The sequence below is a fragment of the Erpetoichthys calabaricus genome, chromosome 3, assembly GCF_900747795.2.
Source record: "Erpetoichthys calabaricus chromosome 3, fErpCal1.3, whole genome shotgun sequence".
In the NCBI taxonomy this organism is placed as follows: Eukaryota; Metazoa; Chordata; class Cladistia; order Polypteriformes; family Polypteridae; genus Erpetoichthys; species Erpetoichthys calabaricus.
The window spans coordinates 289,263,435-289,281,955 of NC_041396.2; the positions used below are offsets into that span (position 1 = coordinate 289,263,435).

An 18,521-nucleotide genomic window follows, 5' to 3' on the forward strand; every position below is an offset into this window, starting at 1 on the left:
TAAACAGCAACCCTCAGATCAGTCAGGGGCATCACTGTTTGATTTTAACCTTGAAGGTGAGGGAAAGTCCAAGAGCAGATTAGGCCTAGGATGGCAGACATGATAGTTTGGTGCCACATCTTTGTCATCTTTTTGTGTTCAATTTGCAGTCACAATGCATAGTCGTATAACATATAGACGGGAAGAGCTTCTGAGTATCGGTGGCAGTGTGACTCCAGATATCATATCAACATCCAGAGTCGTGTCCCTGAGGCTAAGGATCTGCTTCGGCATCCATAAGGTTGCCAATCTGAATCCCCATTATTGACAAAGGAGATCCTACTGTGCTGTAAGGCCCTTAACCTGTGATTGCTCCAGGGACACTGTACAATGGCTGACCCTGCGCTATGACCCCAAGGGGTATGCGAAACTAACACACCCCTAATACAAGAAATTGTATAAGACGAAATAAAGAACAAACTGTGTTGATCACAGGTGCTCATGCCACAAATCAGGCAGCCTGATGGCGGAGAACCAGAGGCAGAACAACTGGCATCCTGGTTCAATTCAGGAAGCAAGGACTTCGCTAACCACTGCCTGGAATATGTCCAGCTGGAGTCGATGAACTCCAGCTGATAATACGTACTAAAACAGACTTTTCTTTTTTATCTGCTCTTCTTCTTCTTTCGATTGCTCCCATTATGGGTCACCACAGCGGATCATCTTCTTCCATATCTTCCTGTCTTCTGCATCTTGTTCTGTTACACCCATCACCTGCATGTCCTCTCTCACCACATCCATAAACCTTCTCTTAGGCCTTCTTCTGTTCCTCTTGCCTGGCAGCTCTATCCTTAGCACCCTTCTCTCATTATACCCAGCATATCTCCTCTGCACATGTCCAAATCAACACAATCTCACCTCTCTGACTTTGTCTCCCAACCATCTAACTTGAGCTGACCCTCTAATGTCCTCATTTCTAAACCTGTCCATCCTCATCACAACCAATGCAAATATTAGTATCTTTAACTCTGCCACCTCCAGCTCTGTCTCCTGTTTTCTGGTCAGTGCCACCGTCTCCAGCCCATATAACATAGCTGGTCTCACTACCATCCTGTAGACCTTCCAATTCACTCTTGCTGATACCCGTCTGTCATAAATTACTCCTGACACTCTCCTCCACCCACTCCACCCTGCCTGCACTCTCTTCTTCACCTCTCTTCCACAATCCCATTACTCTGTACTGTTGATCCCAAGTATTTAAACTCCTCCACCTTCACCGACTCTACTCCCCTCATCCTTACCATTCCAATGACCTCCCTCTCATTCACACACATGTATTCTGTCTTATTCCTACTGACCTTCATTCCTCTTCTCTCTAGAGCAGAACACTATGAAACAGCGTACCTAAGAAATACATCTTTTTATTTTTAAAATCAGTTTTGTTAAGGTTCGTTCCATTTTCTAACTTTAGCTTGACTCCCTCTAGTATTACACACACACACACACACACACACACACACACACACACACACACACACACACATACTGTATATATATATATACTGTATATAGTAGTGGACAGCCAGGATGGAATAGCGTCCCTGTTGGGATGGACCCCGTTTCCTCACCTGGCAAGGAAGCCAGAGCATGAATATTCATGGGTAGGGTCTGCCCTGTCTCAGTAAGGAGCTGGACACGTCATGCCAAAACAGATGAACTGGCATCACAGTTGGATTCAACAGATAGATCCTTGCCGCTGATTAGTGGATGGACTTATGGAGGTAGCATACCTTGACTGCATGCACCTTTAGTACACTGGGTGTCAGCATTCCTGGACAGGTGTAGCCGGAGCCACAACCACAGAGAATGTTGGAAATTGTAGTCCCATGGGGTCACTATCTATATATATAATTCACTAAGCCTGAAGACAAGTAGCCAACCATGGAAAGCACGCCGGAAGGGGCGTGGATTCATTAAGCCTCCGACAAGTAAGACATCCATGGCGCACGCAGGAAGGAGCCACGCCCACCAACTCTAAGACCATTGGATACGACGACAACTCACAGAGCCACGCCCACCAACGCCCACCAACTCGGACGCGACGCCTCGGAAAACATGCCGTCATTTCTGTTTGTCTGTGCCACAGTCCACATGCAGCTCTGAGCCATGTTGACTTTTCATTAGTCAACCTCAGTGGAACCTTGGTTCACACAGAGGCAGCGCGAGAGAGAGACAGAGGCACACACAGGCAGCGCGACAGAGAGAGCTGAGCAATCCTTTAAAACTGAGGTTAAAACACAATGAAGGAAGCAGTCTTTAAAAACCAATAAGCCCTGTGCCTCTTTTTCATTAGCGTCTCACCTGCTTCACCGCCCTGCAACAGTCGAGACGCTTTCTCAGCAGCTGACCTTCTCTGTGCCTGACTCCACTACTGTCAGTCGCCTGATTAAAAATGGTGAACTCCTGCAATGTTACTATCTTGGTTGGCTTTTAAATAAAGTTCGGATTTGTTCAAATGTTCCTTTTTTTCCCCTGTGCTTAAAACTCATTTAAAAAAAAGTGTTTATACAACTGCTGCAATGTTACAGAGAGAGAGAGAGGGCTCACGTGCTTCTGAGAGACAGAGGGGGAGGGGGCTCCCGTGCTGCTGAGAGAGAGAGAGAGATGGGGGGGGGGGGGGGCTGGGGAAGCTCAAGTGTTGCTGAGAGAGAGAGAGAGAGAGAGAGAGAGGGAGGGGGGGCTGGGGAAGCTCGTGTGCTGTTGAGAGAGGGGGGGGGTGGGGCTGGGGAGGCTCCGTGCTGCTGAGAGAGAAAGAGAGAGAGGGGGGGGGGGGCTGGGGAAGCTCACGTGCTGTTGAGAGAGAGAGAGAGAGAGAGAGAGAGAGGGGGGGTGGGGCTGGGGAGGCTCCGTGCTGCTGAGAGAGAGAGAGAGAGGGGGGGGGGGCTGGGGAAGCTCACGTGCTGTTGAGAGAGAGAGAGAGGGAGAGAGAGAGAGAGGGGGGGGGGGGCTGGGGAGGCTCCGTGCTGCTGAGAGAGAGCGAGAGAGAGAGAGGGGGGGGGGGGGGGGGGGGGCTGGGGAAGCTCACGTGCTGTTGAGAGAGAGAGAGAGAGAGGGGTGGGGCTGGGGAGGCTCCCGTGCTGCTGAGAGAGAGAGAGAGAGTGCCTGCGCATGCAGCTGAGCAGGGAGCCTGGGTATTTGTGTCAGTGTTATTCAATGTTTTTACTATTACACTGTGAATTCTATGGTGTAATTAACTATATTTGTGCTTAAAAATCTTTAAAAAAATATATTTACACACAGTTCGTACAGTCTGGAACGGATTAATTGTATGTACATACAATCCTATGGGGGAATTGCTTCGGTTCACGAACAAATCGGTTTACGACCAGAGGTTTGGAACGAATTATGGTCGTGAACCGAGGTTCCACTGTATATTGAGTCTAGAAAACATGATCAGCAAGTCTTTGATAGGCTGCAACAAAATGATGAAAGAACGGGCACATTTTTTTCTCTCAAGCTGGGTGGGTGAGTGTTAGTTAGTTAATTAGTTACTCGAAGGATTTCAAGATTTAATATGCACAAGCGGAAACACTGCAAAAGCAGCCCAAACCAGAAAAGACAGCTGGCAAAAAGTGGCTGACAAATTAAACGCGTGTGCATTTGTACTTACTGAAAGCGGCGTTACGGATTTTGCAAATGTTCATTTTTTCCCTCTGCTTAAAAAACATTTAAAAAGCGGCGTGATTATGCGGCGTAGTTGGTATGCAGCGTGTAAAACAGTTTGTTTGTCACGGATAATTTGCCTTTTACTTTAACACAAAGACAATTTCCTGTTAGATTTGCCTTTGCAATGACAATTGATAAGGCACAGGGCCAAACTTTCAAAAAGATGTGCATGTATCTGCCAAAACCAGTTTTCAGTCACGGACAGTTGTATGTTGCTCTCTCCAGAGTTCCATCTTTTCATTCACTTACTGGTATGCCTGCAGGAACACGTGCAGCGAGCGGGAGACAGAGAGCGACACACACACGCATACAGGCGCACGAGAGAGAGAGCGCGGGACGCATAAGAATAATAATACTTCATTACATTGATATACCGGTGTTTTCAGTATTCAAAGCGCTATCCACACAGGGAGAAACCAGGAAGCGAACCCAAAATCTTCCACAGTCTCCTTACTGCAAAACAGCAGCACTACCATTGCGCTACAAGGCAGTTAAAGAATGCACTGGCCTCGATTTTGTTTTCACTTCTGTTTACAGCGATCGGATCGTAGCGTGCATTGTTGCAATGTTACTTTTCTTGGTGGCTTATTACATTACGGATGTTTCACATGTTAATTTTTTTCCCTGTGCTTAAAAGACATTAAAAAAGTGTTTCTCAACTGTGACTCCGGAACAACTCAGTACGCAAGCTATATTAGCGTCAACAACGAAGACTCGCTACACCTTAATGAACAAGTGCTGAAACTTATCCCTACCGACGAAGTAACTTTCACCAGCGTGGCCTCCATCGTCACAGACGATCCCGCTTTCAGTCACGGACAATTGTATGTTGCTCTCTCCAGAGGTCCATCTTTTCATTCACTCACAGTGGTATCTACAAACCCACCCCATTTGGACAACTGTGTCGTTCAGCAAGTGTTCACCCATCAATACATAATTATGCGGCGTATGTTACGCCGCGGGTTGGCTAGTATATTATATATTCCCTATATATTAATATAGAGTTCTGTTTAAGCTTTGCATAATATAAAACCTTTCAACTGAACTTCCTCTTCAAGTGCACTGCGCCCCATCAAGAAGACCATGCCCAAGTCTGAAAAGTCAAAGACAGCCCCACCCTGGCCAGTCAGTTAGCCTGTTTACCGGATTCATAGACACGTGATCCTGGTTGTACACCACAACTGAGAGCCATATGATAGTGACGATGGAGTAGAGGATGAAAGACAGGAACAGATTCTTATGAAGTGAGATGCGCTGACAGCTCAGATTCCTGTAGTGAAGAAATAGTTCAGTTTAAAAACATTCATTGATCTGTGTACATCTATTGCATTAGCACATTTCAGATACATCCATTTCCCTTATATAAATACACATACAGTATATACTGTATACTCTGTACATTCTTTATATAATGTCAAAGTGAAAACAGAACTCTGTAAAGTGGTCTAAATTAATAACAAATATAAAACACAAAATAACTGATTGCGTAAGTAGTCCGCATTTAGTAAGTGGCACGATAACAACCATGAGTCTATGTGCTCCGGTCTCTCTCTCTCTCTCTTTGTCAGCTGCGTACATCTGCACTTTGCCATTTTTCTTAATTCTTCTTTTCTAAACTGCTCAAGCTATGTTAGGTGTCATGGTGATTGTGAGTGAACAGCATTTTTCATGTCCAGGTACAAATTCTCGATTGGAATGAGATCCGGACTGTGGCTTGGCTACTCCAGGACACTAACATTGTTCTTTTGAAGATACTCCAGTGCAGCTTTGGCTTTATGCTTGGGGATGTTGTATTGGTCTGCGGTGGGTTGGCACCCTGCCCAGGATTGGTTCCCTGCCTTGTGCCCTGTGTTGGCTGGGATTGGCTCCAGCAGACCCCCGTGACCCTGTGTTCGGATTCAGCGGGTTGGAAAATGGATGGATGGATGTTGTATTGGTAGAAATCAAATCTTCTTCCTCACAGTGGCCATTACAGATATGAGAATGCACCCCGACACGTGTGCCCCTTTTCCCATTAGGAATAAACCATAACTACCTCTCTGCTCTGCAATGACCCTGTTTTCTAAAATTAAACTTAACAAATCATACCTGGGCTTTTAGATCTGACAATCTAATCAAAATATCAATATATATATATTAGCTGCCCATAACAGTGGTGACCGTCACTCATGTGCAGTTCAGTAGTTTCCCTGGTCTGTTTCTCCTCCCGCATAGCACAGCCAGCGGCACACTCCTATACTCTTAACTGCGAGCTTTCTATTAAACAGTAAACCTATGACAAAGAAACACAGATGCCCTTCTGAAACTCCCTCTTAAACAGTATTTCAGTGAGAATCAAACACACTCTTACTCATCCCCTTTGTGAGATCAGCTGCACACTTACCATGCAACATGCATCTCACACAAGGTTTAGAACATGTATAAGACCGAACCCCAGACAACCTAATGGCTCACTCTCCTGTCCTCTCTCCCTCAGACTGCATCTGCTCCAGTCTCTGCTTCTGAGCCGTTCAACCTGCTTGATGAGGAGAACTTAGTGTTGTTTTGACCTGGAGAGGGGAGTTGGACTGCCATATTTGACAGCTACATCCTGTGTGCCTTTCTTTTGTTGACAAACCCTTTCTGTATAAGGTCTTGCATTTGTGTGTACCAGTTCAGCAATAAAGATTTTGTACCTTGGAAGCCTGATCCCTTTTCCATTCTTCTGTGCAACGCCGTGTGGTTAGTTTATTTGACAGCCTGGTAGGTAACCACCCATACAATCAGATCGGGACTCAGACTTCGAATGCTATGATTGTAATTACTCCGATCTCCAGGCTGTCAAATAAACGAACCACACGCTGTGGCGCAGTGTAAAGAGGCTTCGCTTCTAAAGCAGATGTCCGAGGTTCGATCCCCACGAGGGGCGCAGTGGAGTGTGTACGCCTGATGAGCCCATATAAGGGCGAAACACGTGTCACGTACTCTTTGCGTTATTTGACAGAAAACTATGTAACATTCTTTGATCTGCTTCTTACAACTGAGAGGGCCCCGTGGCGGATGTTTACAGACTGGAAGACCAACCACATGCGTTACATGGTAGGTAACTACCCATACAATCAGATCAGGACTCAGACTACGAATACTATGAATATATATATATATATATATATAAATATATATATATATATATACTGCGGTGGGCTGGCGCACTGCCCGGGGTTTGTTTCCTGTCTTGCGCCCTGTGTTGGCTGGGATCGGCTCTAACAGACCCCAATGACCCTGTAGTTGGGATGTAGTGGGCTGGATAATGGATATATATATATATATATATGCAGCTGTAGATCCACAAAGGGAGAAAAATGAATCATGTATCATAAAGTACTTTTTATTCCTGAGCTTTCAACCCCTGCCAGGGGTCTTCATCAGAGTATAATGCTTAGACTTACAAGAATCAAAGGCAATATAACAAATTATGAGGGGGTGGGGGAGGTGGCTAAGTCAGTGTGATGAGGGGGGGGGGGGGGGGGGTATTGGGTGTACAGTTTATTTATTATGAACATGTTCTTCTTAAGTTTGCATATGCTGGATTTATGTCCAAGTGTCTGTTGATGGCGTTCTCATTTGATAACCAAGATTTGGCCAGCTCTCTGGCACTTTTAGTACTGGCCTTGATTTTTACTTGTACATTGTCCTAGTTAAATGTATGTCCTGTTGATTTAGTATGTGTATAGATCAATGATAATGAGTCCTTTCTTCTGACGGCGTTGCGATGTTCATGTTATCGTGTTGCGATTTTTTTTTAAGTTTGTCCTATGTATACCACAGAGCAACAACTGCATGGAATGCTATAAACTGCGTTTTGTGTTTCTGCTGTCGATTTCTTGTTTTTAGCATTAAAGAGGACCGTGCGCAGATTGTTTGTGGGTTTGTGTGCTATTCTGACGCCTGACTTGGCCACGTAATTTTTTGCTATATATTGCCTTTGATTCTTGTAAGTCTAAGCATTATCCTCTGATGAAGACCCCTGGCAGGGGTTGAAAGCTCAGGAATAAAAAGTACTTTATGATACGTGATTCAATTTTCTCCCTTTGTGGATCTCCAGCTGCAAATATGCAAACCGTATCACAGACCTTCTCTTCCATATATATATATACTGTATATCATCAATGTGTGAAATTATGCTTTGTATAGTATGCCTAGGAAATCTATAGAATGCCAAAAATGAGATATCACAGTTAAAATTTCAAACGTTTCCTAGGCATACTATGCAATGGCAAAAAGGAAGTAGTATTTGTCGTTCTGTATAATGCCTAGGTATTTTATACAATGCCTAGGGAGAGTATATAGCATATTAAAGTAACACAAACATTTCATGGTTTGCCTAAAAACGTCATGCATTCTATAGATTTCCTAGGCATTCTATACAATACCTGCTTTCACACATTGCAGGTAACATATATATACACACTGTCACATGCATGTGGTTGGGAGACAGCCTAAGAGCTCTGGTGATTGTAGTTACCCACCAAACCAGGCGTTGGCGCTGTTTACTAATGTCTTCTCCTCTACCTCCCTCTGCAGAAGGGAAGACTGACGGCCATTCCACATCTGACGTCACTTCTGTTGTATGCCCTCTTGGATCCTCGCCTTCCTGCCTTGAAGATATGTGACCCGCAGTTTGGCTATCTTAGAGTTACTTCTATTCTGAACTTGAGTCTGAAAAGATGTTTCTGCAATTTATTGCTTGTTTTAATTATATGGGGTGGCGCCCAACCCTTTCAGGTTGTGCTGTCTCCTTTTACAATATGTATACGTAAGGGACACTTTAAGGGCTCTGGTGATGGTAATTCTCCAATGCTCCAGCGGTTGGCACTGTATGATAACATCTCTCTTCCTCCCTCTGCAGACCATAAGAATAACAGATTTTCCACCACCAACATCACTTCCAGTGTCTATCCATCTGGACCTGCCTCTTTCTTCCGGATGGCCACATAATTGGAAGCTCTGCCATTTAATGCTGTTAATTGCATTTTCTTTTCTTTTTCGAAAATCAATTATACGGTGCATCAACACTCCTTACTGTGTCTTCTTGTTCTTACAATATATATGTATGCACTATAAGTACAGTATATACGCCACCCACTTTATTAGGTACACCTGCTCAACTGCTTGTTAACGCAAATATCTTATCAGCCAATCACAAGGCAGCAACTCAATGCATTTTGGCCGGTAGACGTTGTCAAGACAATCTGCTGAAATTCAAACAGAGCGTCAGAATGAGGAAGAAAAGGGACTGAAGTGACTTTGAATGTGGCATGGTTGTTGGTGCCAGACGGGCTGGTCTGAGTATTTCAGAAACTGATGGTCTACTGGCATTTTAACGCACAACCAACTCTAGTCTTTACAAAGAATGGTCTGAAAAAGTGAAAATATCCAGTGAACGGTAGTTCTCTGGGCGAAAATGCTTTGTTGATGCCAGAGGTCAGAGGAGAATGGCAAGACTGGTGTGAGCTGGTGGAAAGGCAACAGTAACTCAAATAAGCCCTCGTTACAACTGAGGTGTGCCGAAGAGAATCTCTGAACACACAACACATCAAACCTTTAAACAGATGGGCTACAGCAGCAGGAGACCACCCTGGGTGTCATTCCAGTCAGTTAAGAACAATTCACATGGGCTCACCAAAATTGAAAAACTTGCCTGGTCTGCTGTGTCTCGATTTCTACTGCAACATTTAGATGGTAGTGTCAGTATTTGGTGTCAGCAACATGAAAGCAGGGATCCATTACACCTTGTATTAGGGTATTTTCCTGGTACACTTTTGGGCCCCTTAGAACCATCTGAGCATCATTTAAATGTCACAGTCTACCTGAGTATTGTTGCTGACCCTTTATGACCGCAGTGTACCCATCTTCAGGATAATGCAGCATGTCACAAAGCTCAGATCATCTCAAACTGGCTTCTTGACCATGACAATGAGTTCACTGTACTCAAATGGCTACCACAGTCACCAGATCTCAATCCAATGAGCAACTTTGGGATGTGGTCGAGCAGGATTTAGAGATGACAAATGTTCAGCTGCTGTGTGATGCTATCATAACAATATGGACCAAAATTTATGAAGAATGTTTCCAGAACCTTGTTGAATCTATGCTATGAAGAATTACAGCAGTTCTGAAGGCAAAAGGGGGTCCAACCTGTTACTAGCAAGGTGTATCTAATAAAGTGGCTGGTGTGTTTATATATATAGTTGTTTCATAAACATTTAGCTTTGTCTATACAGACACCCATTTTATACTTCTAGAGGATTTTCTTTGCATTAAAATAAGTTAATGTTTCATTATATAGCACATTTCTTAGAAATGCCTTACATGTTTATCATTACTGTCTCTCCTTATATAGTGCCTTTCACTGTACCATTCTTGACAGTGAGGAGTACTTACTTGAAGTAGAAGAAGATGCATAAGGAGATTATTAAGGAGATCAGAGAGAGCACTTGACCCACAATCGCTAAGTAGAACATGAACACCGCTGTCTGTTGACAAAGAAAGACCTTGCGTTAGTAAATGTGTACTGTGGTCACGTTTTAAAACTGACATAACACATTTGATAAATTTAAACACAGGAGCAAGAAGCGTTTTAACAAAAAAACAAGAGTCGTTTGTATCCATGAAGCTCAGTTATTTACCAACAGTTAATCACTTTCTCCCCAATTAGTCAAATGATTATTAAATGTCGTTATGTTTACAGTCTATCGTTCAGCGGCACAATTCAGCGTTGTGTTGCAGATTCCCAAGACCCTTAAACCCTTAGTGCCAAGATTTACTTCCTGGTTTCCATCCTGAACTGGTATAAATGACTCATTCTGTAAATTGAAGAATTTTAATGGATCAAACTGAAGTCTTTGAAAATGGTAAAACCACCACTGAAAACATGTCCCCTCAGCAGGTCAGTGCAGGGCATTCCCTGAAGTTCATGGATGTATCTGTAAGAAAATGTCTGCTAGTTAATTCCTCATATTGTTACCAATTTCTTTTCCAAGTATTTTGCTTCTTAATATTATGTTAACCTGACAGTACAATAGGGCGGCACGGTGGTGCAGTGAGTAGCGCTGCTGCCTCGCAGTTGGGAGATCTGGGGACCTGGGTTCGCTTCCCGGGTCCGCCCTGCGTGAAGTTTGCATGTTCTCCCCGTGTCTGCGTGGGTTTCCTCCGGGCGCTCCGGTTTCCTACCACAGTCCAAAGATATGCAGGTTAGGTGGATTGGCGATTCTAAATTGGCCCTAGTGTGTGCTTGGTGTGTGGGTGTGTTTGTGTGTGTCCTGCGGTAGGTTGGCACCCTACCCAGGCTTGGTTCCCTGCCCTGTGTTGGCTGGGATTGGCTCCAGCAGACCCCCGTGACCCTGTGTTCGGATTCAGCAGGTTGGAGGATGGATGGACAGTACAGTATTTAAGTTTTGTGTCATTTGGTCAGTCCATCAAATGTTCCTTGTAGAACTGTTTGTACTTATAAGTACAATCACCTCACTGTAAACTTGCGATACAGTTATAATATTGCACAACCTGAGCCACTTTGTAAAGTGCGTATTTACAGATGATGACGACTGGCTTCTAAGTTGATTCAGATTTCCAAGCGCTATATTCTTGGAGCTCTTGATATTATTTTTAAGATGAAATGCAGTAAAGTGTATGTTTATTAATTTTTTAAGATAAACTTTAAACTTAATTTAAATAACGTATATTGTGAATAATTAAACATGTGAGGTCACGGTGGACAGCAGTAGCGATGAGCTGGCACCTTGTTCAGGGATTGTTCCTGCCTCACGCTGTATGCTTGCTGGGATTGGTGCAACCCCGGATGGATAGATGGATGGAATAATTAAACATGTACTAAGAAAATATTTCAATGTTCCTTTAAAATTTTGAAGAATCCGCATTCTAAGCTTACAGATGGCTTGACATTTATTAAAGAGCTGATTGAATGGTGATTAGTTATTTGGAGAAAGAAAAGGAAGGACGGGAATTGGGAGTTAGTACGTGTGAAAGAGACAGTACTGCTACAATAAAGTATTTCATCGAAGGTCACGCCAGGTGCAGCAAGCATCTTGCACGAGGCAAGAACAATCTCTGGACGGGACGCCAGCTCGTCACTATCACTGCACCACTGTGTCCCCATGTTTAATATGTGCTTTAATTCATACCATTATGAAAATGATATCAAGCATACATCTTAATATTAAAATTGTTCAAAGAGCTGTGATATCATGAATGTAATGGATTCTGTGTCCTGTCAGCAGAAGAGAAAGCACATTTAAGAAATACGTAGTGATTCACACACATAGAGCACATAGAAGACATACAAAACAATGCATTTAACGTGCTACTTTAGTTACGATGGGATTTGAGAAACTAGTAAATTAAACGATTGTAAAATGAAGTTTATGATGTTCTACTTTAAACACAAAATAAACTACGTGATTAAAGTGGAAATTTTGAGATTAAAGTTGACATTTTGAGCTTTTTTCCCACTGTGTGCCTATTTTTTTTCTCTGCACCCTAATAAGCTTTCATATGACACTCAGATGGTGGGCTACATTTTGATATCTGGCAACTTCTTTTTTATTTCAGGCACTGTGCAACTTTGTGAACTTGAGCTTTCGAGTTTCTCCGACACTCGATGTCACTCTATCAACTTCCTTTTGTTGTTTATATCACTGTTTAAACCAACAAATAGTAAGTTTTTCCTTGCCTCCACTTGGTATTCGCTGAAATTCTTCTATTTTCACTCATGCTTTTGCCATTGTCTTTCACAAAACGTTGAGCTTAAGGGCTATTTATATTGATTTGCATATTCAAAGAGGCATAATTCTGGGAGGAGTTGGCGAGTGACAGCAGGCGCTTGCACGTGTGTTACTTTTCATGCTGATCGGGATTTATGGAGCGGAAGAACGTGGAAGTTGACGTACGCACAGATTTATGCATCTGTTTTTTTTGTGCATAAGCACATTTCCGCTTTTGTCCGTACGCCATGTTTTAGTGTGAATTCTACGCACAGCATTATGCATGAGGCCCCAGGAGATTAGAGTCCCAGAGATTGCCACAACTCAGTCAGTGTGGGTCCCCTCCACTACTTGGGCCAAATGCCGTCATCTCACGTCAGCTTTTATGGCCTTTTCTTGCTATTCAATGAGAGGCTCACCTTGAGTTTCCAGTGTGTGAAGGCTGTGCACAGGGTGTAATTGGTCCATGTGCGGTTGCTCTCTGGGTGTTGAAACCACTGTCCATCTTCATTGCAGACTTTTGTTACTTTTTCTGTAAGAAGCATTTCAGGAAAATAGAAGAAATCAGACAAAAAAAGTCAATCTAAATTTTATGGAGCAATCTGCATTGAAAATAACATTTCATAAGCTAAAATCCAAATTACAACATCAAGTCTAGTCTAGTGCAACAAAAATCTTTGCATGACAAATTAAAATTTGTAGGACCTGCACTACTAAACTGGAACTGCTAGCATGTGAGAGCAGATTGACATGAGGTTATCATACCACTAGAATTAGGAGGGGAAGGCATGATAGAAGGTAAAGTTCCATCAACAGGCCAATGAAATTAAAGAGAATTCAAATAGGACCACTGATACAGTTTCATAGAACACAGTTGCCTTTGATTCTGTCTACATTTGCTCTACCTAGACCAGGGTTCTCAAGCTCCAGTCCTGGAGGGCAGCAGTGGCTGCAGATTTTCATTTTAACCTGTTTCTTACTTAGTGACCTGTTTTTGCTGCTAATTAACTTTTTTTGAGTTAATTTTAATTGATTTGTCCTTGAAGACTCAGACCCCTTAGTTGTTTCTTTTTCCTTAAGTAGCAGCCAAACAATAATGAGATACAAAATAAGCCAAAACATGAGCAGCACACTGTGTCCATCATACAATAGCTGAAAATAAAGAAAGCTGAAGCTCTCAGGAATGTTGATCTACTCAGGTCCCCAGAACATTTAGAAAAGAGAAAAACAACAATTTCGGAAAAGTCTGCTATTGTACAATGAGAGCAGCAACAAGCCATGGAATTGAAGAACAAGTTTAATTAACAACAAGACCCGGCACCTAATTAAGCAACTGGTTGGAGTGAAATTGGTTGGAGTTTGAGGCCCTGTCTTAGTTGGTCTTTTGTTGGCTCACTCACTTCACATTTCATTTCTGTTTGGGTGCCATTTAACCCTTAAGCTGCCACACACTTGGGGGTTAATGCACCCCGGACGCCAAATACTTTTTTACTGCACTTTTAAAGTAAACATCACAATTCACAAAGAACATGTGAAATTTTAATGGAACACAAACTGTATTTTTTATGCAAAGGGCATCACAGTTACTGCAACACTGATCATTTTACACACTGCCAATGAACTGTAAAAATTATTTTAAAAACTACTGCAACAATCTATTATTATATGTACAAGGTGCAACTGACACTATTGATGAAATTCAGCAAATCACCAAGCCAACTGCGCTTAAACTGGCTGCACACAAGCACACAGAGGTAAGCACTGATGCTTGCAGGCTAGTCTAGTGCAGCGGCTGAATCCCAGAGACAGTGAGGCTGCATTTCTGCTGGCGCCGGCAGTGGTCATGAACTGGCTGCTCAACGAATATACGGCATTGACTGATCAGCTCTGGCGTGCTGGCAAACTGCTCTGGGAAGTGACTATAGGCAGGTGCGGCGTTCAATGAATGTATGTTGCCGAATATACCCGGCCCCAGCGTGCTGGCAAATTGCACTGAGACATGACTATAGCTGGTTGTGGAGTTCAATGAATGTACGTTGGCGAATATACTCAGCTCTGGCGTGCTGCCAAATTGCACTGGAAACCGACTTTAGCCAGTTGCAGCATTCAACGAATGAACGTTGCTGAATATACTCAGTTCCAGCATGCTGGCAAATTGCATTGGGAACCGACTATAGCCGGTTTAAGGGTTAAGGAAAGAAATAAAGCAATTCAGAGGAACGATGAAGAAATTCAGAGGAACAAATCTTAAAAAAGAAGTCAATTAAAATTAATTCAAAAGAAGTTTGTCAGCAGCAAAACCAGGGCAGAAATTAAGGAAAGGGTTTGAATGAAAACCTGTATCCACTGCGGCGCTCAAGAATAGGAGTTTGAGAACCCTGACCTAGACAATATCCGGGCATGATGACGTCATGTTTGCCTGACGTGCTGACATCATCTTTGCAATCGAGAGAGAAGCAGATGGGAGTTGCTGAGAGTTTTTGTGTTTTCTGTGGTATGAGAATTAATAATAACTAGCCAACCCACGGCGTACTATACGCCGCATAATCAGGCTGGGTTTTTAATGATTTTTAAGCACAGGGAAAAAATTAACATTTGAAAAATCCGGAGGAGAGGGGAAGGACGCCCATTACGCCCCATCCGTCATGCTAGTCTGCTGATTTCTCGTTCAGTAACCTGTGAGTAGTGAAGCCTCGCGAAGCATCAACACGTTTGAAGCAATTGTGTTGGAAATCGTATCGAAGCTTTGAAGCATTTAACACTCACTTCTCTAGTGACACCTCCTGGCCATTTTCATTAACGTTACAGAAACTTATGATACACTTGAATGACGTCTGTTAAGTGACAACGAAGAGAAGGGTTCGTCAGCAGCTTCTAGTGTGTGATGTGTAAAAAATATAAATATAACTTCTTTAACTGCCTTGTGGCGCTGTAGTAGTATGGCTGCTTTGCATTAAGGAGACAGTGGAAGATTGTGGGTTGGCTTCCTGGTTCCTCCATGTGTGGGTAGCAAATTATCCGCGACAAACAAACTGTTTTACACGCTGCAAACCAACCCGCAGCGTAGTATACGCCGCTTTTTCAATGTTTTTTAAGCAGAGGGAAAAAAATGAACATTTGCAAAATCCGTAACGCTGCTTTCAGTAAGTACAATGCACACGCGTTTAGTTTGTTGGCGACTTTTTGCCAGCTGTCTTTCCTGGTTTGGGCTGTTTTTGCAGTGTTACCGCTTGTGCATATAAATCTTGAATTCCTTTGAATAACTAACTAACACCCACCTATTCAGCATGTGTGAAAAAAATGCGCCCGTTGTTTCATCATTTTGTTGCAGCAATATACATTGTGTTTTCACTCAACACAGAGGTGCGCATTCATCTCGGATTATTACATCCAGCTAATCTGCTACACGACTGCGTTTGAAAAACTGACATCCCAGATGAGTTTCACCTGCATTAATGATTAGGAATCTGGTTGGAACAAAACCCTGCAGCCACAGGGGTTCAGCAGGACCGAGTTTGGGAAACACCGCTGAACACTCGTGGCTCTTGCCAACTCACGGCGTATCATATGTCGCATAATTATGTATTGATGGGTGAACACTTTCTGAACGACACAGTTGTCCAAACACAAGTGAAAGTAAAATCGAGCCTGGTGCATTCTTTTGGTAGTGTTGCTGCTTTACAGTAAGGAGACTGTGGAAGATTTTTGGTTCGTTTGGGCTGCATTTGCAGTGTTACCGCCTGTGCATATGAAATCTTGAAATCCTTCGAGTAACAAATTAACTAACACCCACCCACACACACACACAGCTTGTGTAAAAAAAATGCGCCCGTACTTTCATCATTTTGTTGCAGCCTATCAAAGACTTGCTGCCCCCAACTCAAGGTGGCTCAGAGGTCCATGTGTAGCGTACAACAGATGAACATAAATGACGCCGTTTTTTTCGAGGCGTCGCGTCCCAGTTAGTGGGCGTGGCTCTGCGAGTTGTCGTCGTATCCAATGGTCATAGAGTTGGTGGGCGAGGCTCTTTCCTACTTGTCGGCGGCTTAGTGAATCCACGCCTCTTCCTGCGTGCTTTGATGGGTGTTTTGTTTTGGTGTGCGTGCTTTCATGGTTGTCTTCCCCTTCTGGCGTCGACTTTGTGAATTATTTATATAGATAATAATTCTTTACATTTATACAGCTTTAAAAATACATTTAGCTCCTATTGTGTTTTGGTTGCCGCTAAGGAACCGTACAGGAATTTTTAAAGCTTTTTTTGCTTTTATTTCGGCTGCACAGGAGCAAAAGCAGCTGGGGGCTTCAAGAAAAGTACTTGGTACGTGTACTCGTTTTTTAATCAGGATTTGAATTGTCATCGAGAGGTGGGGCAGGAAGCAGCAGTAGCTTTACCAGCATCTGTAAATAAATAAATAAGTACAGTATATACAACGTCATAGCAATAAATAGTCAATAAGTAACAGAAACAGCGATTCCATAGTTTAAAAAAAGGGCCACGGCTGTCTACCAGTAATAAAAGGCAAGGCTCAGCGCTGCGTAGGTAGGCGGCCATCTTTAAGATGCCGATCAGGCACAGGTGGCTGTAAGAGCAGATAAGACAATATGAAATTAACTTCTTTTTCTTTCGGCTTCTCCCATTAGGGGTTGCCACAGCGGATCATCTTCTTCCATATTTTTCTGTCCTCTGCATCTTGTTCTGTCACACCCATCACCTGCATGTCTTTTCTCACCACATCCATAAACCTTCGCTTAGGCCTTTCTCTTTTTCTCTTCCCTGGCAACTCTGACCTTAGCATCCTTCTCCCAATATACTTAGTATCTCTCCTCTGTACATGTCCAAACCAGCAGCAAATATTCACTAAAAAAGTTGTTTTTTTTTTTAAATTGAATAGCTTTTAGCATTCAGGAAGTAGAGCAGTCAAGGAGGGTGGCAATGTAATGGTTCATTAATATGAAGGAGTGCAAACGGTGTGAATGGAGAACTTTTAAGTAAGGAATAACAGTAGTGCTAGGTTAGGACAACAGACAGAGAAAAGTAACCTCACAGAAGAAGAAAGCCAGTAGTTGAAAGGGAGAGGAGTACAGGAGTTAAGGGTCCAGTAAGTGTAAAATAGCTGAAGCACTTCTATAATTTAATTTGTTTGGCATGTATTTTTTTAGATTTACCTTTTAGGTTAAATCATTTAATTTTAATTAAAAAAAACAGTTAAGGCAGTTTTAGTAATCCTAAATCAATTTTTAATATAGAGGCCAGTGCAATGCAAGTCCTGTTGGATGTTTGACTTTTTAGATGGCTTGGAGGAGCCAGTCGTCTATGAGGGGTACATCTACAGGAGATGCCAGCTGATCCAGCACCTTGAACTCAGGGTTGCTGAACTGGAGGAGGAACTGGGTGTACACCCCTAAGGTGGCACGATAGGAGAATCCAGACCAGACAGGTAGAGAGATAAGTGGGTCACAGGAACAAGGACAAAGGTAAAGGGTGCACACTCTCCGGGGGCATCAACCCCAGAATTGGAAGTGTCAAAAACCATTTTCAGGTCCTTGCAGAGCTGGACAGTGTCTCTGAATATTCTGAGGTGGTAGGCAGGGATGAGGAGTCCCAATGGGCCACCTCAAAATCAGTTCCCAGAAAGAGAGAGGTAGTGATAGTTGAGGTGTCAGTCATTATGGGGACTGAAGCACAGGTTTGCACTAAGGACAGAAAGTCTTGCATGGTGTGTTGTCTTCTGGGTGCACAGGTGAGAGACCTCCCTAAAAGGTTGAATAGGCTCTTGGCCAGAGTGGAGGTGGATCCAGTTATAATTGTCCATGTTGGAACTAGTTACATACTGTACATAAGGGTAGTCTGTCAGTTCTATGATCCAAATTTAAAGATTTAGGTGACAGGCTGAGGAGCAGAACTGACATGGTAGTCTTCTCTGAAATTCTGCCTGCGCCACTTGCCAGTCCAGGTAAGACTGAGAACATTAGAAGGCTTAAGGCGTGGCTCAAATCTTGGTGCAGGATAGAAGGGTATAGGTTTATGAGTCAATGGGAATCCTTTTGGAACAGTTG

The 18,521-nt window shown here is 43.1% G+C and overlaps 1 protein-coding gene across 1 annotated transcript in view; it reads right to left on the reverse strand.

Moving 5' to 3' along the window:
* Positions 1 to 18,521, reverse strand: part of LOC114649074 (calcitonin gene-related peptide type 1 receptor-like) — a 115,632-nt gene that overhangs the window by 43,504 nt on the left and 53,607 nt on the right. Inside the window, exons 5-7 of the mRNA XM_028798491.2 lie at positions 12,884 to 12,996; positions 10,129 to 10,220; positions 4,849 to 4,975 (exon numbers count right to left, since the gene is read on the reverse strand). Of these exons, the coding sequence (XP_028654324.1) occupies positions 4,849 to 4,975; positions 10,129 to 10,220; positions 12,884 to 12,996 (332 nt within the window). The remainder of the gene's footprint in view (positions 1 to 4,848; positions 4,976 to 10,128; positions 10,221 to 12,883; positions 12,997 to 18,521) is intronic.